At 51.5% G+C, this 7,185-nt stretch overlaps 1 protein-coding gene across 2 annotated transcripts; it reads right to left on the bottom strand.

Annotated features, from left to right (window-relative positions):
• Positions 1 to 1,473: 1,473 nt before the first annotated feature.
• On the bottom strand, positions 1,474 to 5,524 carry HEY1 (hes related family bHLH transcription factor with YRPW motif 1). 2 transcript variants are annotated; one of them, XM_030839196.3, is made up of 5 exons: positions 5,047 to 5,524; positions 4,700 to 4,775; positions 4,468 to 4,551; positions 4,101 to 4,182; positions 1,474 to 3,209 (listed from the first exon to the last, which is right to left on the bottom strand). In XM_030839196.3, exons 1-5 carry the CDS (start codon positions 5,133 to 5,135, stop codon positions 2,626 to 2,628), a joined length of 915 nt encoding a protein of 304 aa, XP_030695056.1. In that variant the 5' UTR covers positions 5,136 to 5,524; the 3' UTR covers positions 1,474 to 2,625. The 2 variants fall into 2 exon arrangements, with proteins under 2 accessions (XP_030695056.1, XP_030695057.1); XM_030839197.2 differs by lacking the exons at positions 4,101 to 4,182; positions 4,468 to 4,551; positions 4,700 to 4,775; positions 5,047 to 5,524 and adding an exon at positions 3,672 to 3,741.
• Positions 5,525 to 7,185: the final 1,661 nt, after the last annotated feature.

Raw genomic sequence — 7,185 nt, forward strand, 5'->3', positions numbered from 1 at the left:
GACCAGGGATGGAACCCAGGCCCCCAGCAGTGAAAGGGCCAAGTCCTAACCACTGGACCACCAGGGAATTCTCACCCAGAATATTTCTTTGGAAAACTATGTAATCTTGAAAATGACCCCCCCATCCCCCTTCCAAAAAAAGAAAAAATTACTAACCAGCTGGTGACATAGGGGTCATTGATATGACAAGTGGAACGTGCCACACGTTTACGGTTGTACAGTGCTTCCAGCAGGGCCGGTAAAATGAGAGGCTTTCTTTCTTTCCTACCACATTAGCAGCCATCTAAACCTGGGTGCCACAGAGAGCATCTAAGACAGTCTAAGCACAATGCTGTTCAGTAATGCTGTAATGCCATGTGAAATCCCGGCTGCTAAAATTACACTGACACTTGGCAGAAATTATCATCACACTTCCCATCACAGCATTATGACAGGCAGAAAGAGTGTCTGCGTGGTACAGGCAGCGCTCAGAGCAGAACCGAGGGCACACAGAGAAGGGTTGAGTGGGAGCTAGCCTTTGAAACCCACAATCAGAAAAATGCCGCAGTCTCCATCCATCCCCTTCCTAGGGACCCAGATGTCACTGCTAAAGTTCAAAGTCCCAACTTCGCTTTGCCTTCATTTCTTAATCAGAGGAGGGAGGAAGAGTTCAGTGGTCAGGCAAAGAAAAGGAAGGCTCTATTTCATCCACAGAGTGGCTTTTCTCCTTCTGCTCTCTACCCACCCTCAGGATCAAGGCAAACTCCTTCGGAGCTAGGAGACCCCTTAATTGGCAGAAGGACGACTTTTAAAGCAACGGGAAGGCACTCCTCTCCCCGGAGGCCAAGATTACTGCCTCTGTTCTGGCAGGGGTTTGTTCTAACCTCAAGCACGTGTCTGCTTCCTCACTACACAGAGAAGGAGTCAAATGCAACTAAAGGGTTAAACAAATGCCTTGGAAACCAGACAAGGAAAGACTCCTGGAGCCATGCAGGTGCGGAATTACAGCCTGCAATCGCTCACCAGGCCTCAGATTCCCGGGCTCAGAATTAGCAAGGTTTGGCTTTTCTTGTTTTGCCATTAAAAAAAAAAAAAAGAAAAGAAAGAAATTTAATATTCTGTTCCCCCTGCATAGAACTGAGCACACAGTAGATGTCCTCAGTAAATATTTGTTGAACGGTCAACACGGTTTTATAATTTCATCAGAGTTCTCTCCCACCCTGCAACTACCAGTCTGATTTGAGGTTTCTGGTCCATAGATGGCCAGTTTAGGGCCAGATCATCTGACGTAACAGCTAGAGGACTATGTCCCCTTATGGGAGTCACACCAAAGCTCTGCACCATAATGAAGTCACCTTATTCAAAATCACAAACACCAAGAACAATGAGATTATTAAACATAAGAAAACTGATGACCAGGCAAAATGAAAATGAGAGACAATTTATCTCATCTTAGCCAATAGAGGGAATGGCTAAAGTATGTAAGACATATACTGGAGAAGAATTTGTTCTTTTTTATTTAGTCACAACACATCAGTACAACAGAGGTCAAACCCAGTTCAGTGGAGGTTGTTTAAACTACACCTGCTAAAGGAATAAACCTGTAAAATGATGCTTTAATAGCCCAAATCAAATTAAACCAAATAGAAGGCAGCAAAGCCCTTTTAAGTATCTCAATAACCACATTTCCATGCACCAAAAAGGAAAACACAACATAAAAATTTCCAGTGAAAAGAAAATATGGCAGCTCCAGGAAGAATTAGGTTATGCATTTAACAGGTTCCACTGGACTATTCCATTGACCACTTGCACACCATGATCACTTATCCATGTTGACATCTGTGAACTTGAGATCTGTGAACTTAAAAATTCATTGCATTGCTTGGGGCTGGTAAATGCAGACATATTCTACGCAAATCATCTTCTGTCTCTTCCCTGCCAACTCCAAATGGGGACCTCTCCTAACCAAGTCCTGGTAGACGACAGCAATTGGTCATTCAGATTCAGGGGCCCTGACGGTTTGTACATTCACCCTACTGCTGTAGGAAGCAGAGGATTAGCTAGTCTTCTTTCTTGGATAAAGCTGATCATCTGATTTGTCAACGCTTTATTCAGAAATATAAAATTCGATATAGCCCCCCCAAAAAAGAATATCATTTATACAACACCTTAACTGTCAAAATATTAACAAATAGCGTCATGTTAACGTTGAGCATAGTGGTTTGTAAAATTAATTCTAAAAAGAGACTGTATACAAGGAGAAAAACCGACCAAAAATACTAAATGTTAAAATTCCCAAAACTTTGAGGCAAAATGGAATCATTCTTAGACAGATAGGTTTACAAAGTAAATTAGGCACAGTCCAAACCTATCACCAATTTGTTGGTTTATATTCACTATTTCAATTTAACGTCTGGAACAAAATTTAACAACTAGTTTTTAAAAACTGCTAATACATGACATGATAAAAAAAAACATTAAAAAAGAAAAAGTGAACCAACAAACCTTTCGTCTTTCAACAAAATTTATCTGAAAGTGTACCTTCTTCCTTTTTATTTTACTGATGACTTTAAGGTGATGTTGGCAACAGCCCAGCTCAGCTGGGATTTTAAGCTTTCCCTTCCCTCATTCTACAGCATCAGTTCTTTAAAAAGCTCCAATCTCCGTCCCCCAAGGTCTATAGGGTTTGCCAAGGTTTGCTGCCTGTGTGGGTGCCGAAGGGCTCAGTGCATTGGGAGAGAGTAAGTGGAAGGAGCCAAAAGAGAAGGGGAAGGCCGACAGGGAGGCCACTGAGGAGAGCAGAGGCGGCGAGAGTTTGGAGGCGGAGGTGACCACGGGGAGCACCGGTCCAAGGCTGCCGCTAGGGGGCGCCCGCAAAGCCGACGCCTCCGGATGTGCCGTGGCCAACCTGCCCTGGTGGTGGGGTTCCGTGGGCGAGGCCGTGGTGCCAGTGTTCCCGTGGCCATTCTGGGGCAGCAACAGGGGGTGCGCGACGTGCGGGTGATGTCCGAAAGCACTCCCCCAGGGAATGTGTCCAAGGCCTGCGTGAGCGCCGCTTGCCGCTTCCCGCTGGGAGGCATAGTTGTTCAGATGTGAGACCAGTCGAACTCGAAGCGGGTCCGTGGCATCTAGTCCTTCAATGATGCTCAGGTAACGGGCGACTTCTGCCAGGCATTCCCGAAACCCCAAACTCCGATAGTCCATAGCAAGGGCGTGCGCGTCAAAATAGCCTGGGGAAACGAACAAAAGAAAAACCTCAGAGCTTTGCTCATTTCCCGCATTTCTTCAATCCCAAAGGCAGCCCTTCCTGGCAAATATCTACATCCTTTTTTAAAAAAAAAAAACGGCATTCACGGGCTCTTCTGAAAGTCCAAATATTTGGGAGTCGACCAAAATCTTTGCATTAATCAACATGAGAAGTACGTCTTTGCTAATGCAAGTTCAAAGCCCAGTTAGAGACTGCCAAGCAGAAATTGGAATTATACCCTACCGGCAGATGAAACTATGTTCATTCCTTTCATGTTTTCCCTCAACAACAACAAAAAATACATCAAGGACAGAAAAACCACAGAGTAGTGAAATTCATTAGACACACAGATGTAAGTTATCATCATGGAGCTTTTAGGCACTTGGTCCAGAGTAAAGCATTTTTCCGGCTGGAGACAGACACACAGACCTCCTCTGTCTCCCACCTTCCTTTGGGTTTTCTCTACTTAACCACAACAGGTTTCTTTCCTCAACAGTCATGTGGCAGCTTATTCTTTAAGAATCTTGTATATGAAATTAAGAGCATATACTTAAAAAAAATCTTTTTCTCAGAAAGGTTAACAAACAATTGTGGTTTGAGCTACCTGATCAGAGCTGTCACAGCTTCAGGGCACCTCACCCATAATAGGTATTTTCCAAAAGAAGGTGCATACGCTTAATTTGCAGAGGGCTGGGGTGATGAATTCACTGGAGAAAAACCTATGCGCACGTGAAAATACACTGACAGGCAACCCGACACACCACACACCGTTCTCTCCCCACCCCCAAAGCACACAGTAAAAATAAGACAGCGACTGCACCAATCCTGGCCATCGGTGGCTGTTCACTCTTCCCCCACCGGACTAGAGATGTACCTTTCCCTCCTGCAGTGTGCAGCATTTTCAGGTGATCCACCGTCATCTGCAGGATCTCGGCTTTTTCTAGCTTGGCAGATCCCTAGAGAAGAGAACAACAACAACAACAAAAACGGATTTGGCACCAAGTGCTTTTGGGGAACAACTTAAAATATATATGCACATATATGCTGTGTAAACCATAAAAGTACAGACAACAGCAAAATAAATTATCTTCCAAAATATGCTGGACTCTGTATGAATTCATTTCCTCCGCACAAACAACGCAGTTATTTTCCAAGGCACGGGTAAGGTTTAGATTAATGAGGGGAAGAATTCTGAAGGCGTGGATAGCTACACGGAGAGCTCTATCTACTTTCACCATTACCTGCTTCTCAAAAGCACTGGGTACCAGCCTCCTCAGCTCAGACAAACTGTTATTGATCCGATCTCGTCGGCGCTTCTCAATGATCTGTAGAAAGCAGGCAAAACAAAGGGGGACATTTCCATTCCGACTGTAAATTCCAAAGTGAAGAAAGGTGGTTTTTCCCGTTAATTAATAAAACAAAACAACCCCCGCCCCCCCCCCCCCAAAAAGGGTGCACTGTAAAGAGACTCACGCCTCTCCGTCTTTTCCTGGCCAAGATCTGTGAAGATGTAGTTGGGGACATGGAACCTAGAGCCGAACTCAAGTTCCTAAATGGGGGGTGGGGGGGGACAGGAATCGCCGTTAAGCGAGAGGAGGTGATCTGAGGGGTCGCCCCCACGCCCTCCCCGTACTCAGATTTTTTTTTTTGGCAACTTGGTCTTCAAGAGCCTCCGGGGTCTTCACCGGGGCGGAGGCCTGCCGGAGATGCGCGGAGGTCAGTGCAGGGCGCCGGCGTGCCTCGGGCCCTTGGGCGCTGTCACCGAGGCCAGCCGGCGCTCGCCTCCCGCTCCCGTTCCCGCTCCGCCGCCGCCAACTCACCCATTCTCATCCGCACTCTCCTTTTCCACCTCGATGGTCTCGTCCAGCTCGCTATCGGAGGAGCTGTACTCGGGGTGGGCTCGCTTCATGCTGGCTACGCGGGGTATCCGGGGGAGGGTCGGCGCGGCGGGCAGGGAGGAGTTAACTGCAGCGGCGCCTCTCCGCGCTCGGCTGCTCGCGCTCCGCACACACTGGTCCGGCTCACTCTCTGCCTCCGGTTAAAACTCAACCATCCCTTTCCCACGCTGCGCCCCTTCCCAGGGCCCTGGGGAGGGCGGAGGAGTAGAGGGGGCGGGCAAGGGGGCGGACGGGCGGGGCGTCGGCTCCCGGGCAACAGCCTTCCCTTGGCCAATCCGGCTTCTCGCTCCACTGATTGGCAGCCACTCAGGGGCGGGGTGGGGGCGAGGCCAAGGGCGAGGGCGAACCCCGCGCCCGCCCTCGGCGCCCGCCCCTGCCCGGCGGCGGTGTGTCGGCTCCACAGGGGCTCTGTCGGGCCTCCGCTGGGGGGAAGGAGGAGGCGCGGGCGGCGGTGGGCCGGCGGCGAGCAGGCTGCGGAGGCCGGGCCGGGACACAAGCCGGTCGGCGGCCGCGGCCCCGCCCCGCCCCGCGCGCCCCGATTGGGCTGGCCGCACGCCAGGGCCGCGCCTGCAGCGCCGCCGGTGAGCCGCACGCGCCGCGGGCCGTGGGAAAGTGCCGGCGCCGCGGCCGCCAGCCAATCCGGGCGGCCGACGGCGGCGGCGGCGACGGCGGCCGCGCTGGCGGCGGCGGCGGTGGTGGTGGCGGCGCTGGGCGTCCGCATGAATGGAGAAGAATGCGCAGGCGGGGGAGCGGGGCCGGGAGGGCGCGCCGGCGGGGCTGGGCGGCCGCGGGCCCGGCCCCCCGTGTGAACCTGTAATCGGAGCCTGGGCGCCGGGCGGCCCCGGAAGCCACCGCCCTGCGCCGAGGTAAATCTCCGCCGCGGGCCCGCCGTATACGGCGGCGGGAGCCGCGCGCCTCCGGCAAAGCCAGGCCCGATGCACCTGGCCGGGCGGCGCGCCGGGCGTTCCGCGGAGGGTGCAGGGAGCCGGGAGAGCGGCCGCCGGGACGCCATTCACTGTGGCCACCAGCCCAGGGCCCCGGGCGCATGCAGGGGAACATGTGGTTTCAGAGAATGTTCTTTTTCGGTTTCTGGAGCTATGTCCTGACTAGCAGACGGTCTCGCTTCCGCAGGGGCTTCCCAGTCTCCAGGATGGAATGAATTCCCCTGTGCATCTAATGTCCGGGGAGAGGGAGCGCTTGTTTTCTCGGCTGACTTGGGGGGGTGGGGGTAGGGAGGAGGCCCCTGGGGATTTTTTTTTTTTTTCCAGGCGTTGGCGGCCAGATCTTGTCAGCGGGCGACAGGGTGGCGGGACTGAGCATTTGCGTCTGAGGCTGCCCTTGCTGAGGGGATGCAAGTCTCTAATTCCTAGACGCACACGCGCAACCCACACACATCCGGCCTAGGTGGTGGCGTGGCGTGTACTGAGTGCTACGTGCAAGTCCTCGAGAAGATAAATGTTTTAAAAATATATATTGTGTATCTCGGGCCGGTTCCTGATTTGTAGAAACAGCTGGGTGGTTTTTTTGAATTTAGAAATCCAGGCTTCTCTATCCCTGACAAAGGAGCAGAGCTGTTCGTACTCCTCTGAAGTCCACTCTTGTGGCTGCTGTCAGTGAGGGAACGCTTGATAAAAATTGTTGAGGATAACAGAAATATGCTCACTTTGAAGACTGCTTGTCCGTTTCTATCCCTCCTTATTATTGATCTCAATGCCATCTTAATGCATTTTGGACGCCGCACAATGAGTGGCCTGAGCCTAATATGGACGTTGGTTTCTCAGCCTCTCACCCCCACACACACATTATGCCACTTCCTGAACCTCTTATTCCACTAAACCTTCACCTCCAGCCCCTCAGTCCTTCCCAAGGGCCTCCTCTGCTTCCCTGTCTAGGCTGGGTCCCTCCATCAGCCAGCTGGGATTTGTTTTTTCTGGTGCCCCAGGCATCCTTGCTCCCTGGTATTCCACCAGAGTCCACTTGTCAGTTGTCCCCCTGAGGATAATCCCACTATCTGCTTTCTCTGCTCTTGGCACAGGTAACAGAGCTCTCTGGGGTCTGCTA

Source organism: Globicephala melas, chromosome 17, assembly GCF_963455315.2.
Source record: "Globicephala melas chromosome 17, mGloMel1.2, whole genome shotgun sequence".
In the NCBI taxonomy this organism is placed as follows: Eukaryota; Metazoa; Chordata; class Mammalia; order Artiodactyla; family Delphinidae; genus Globicephala; species Globicephala melas.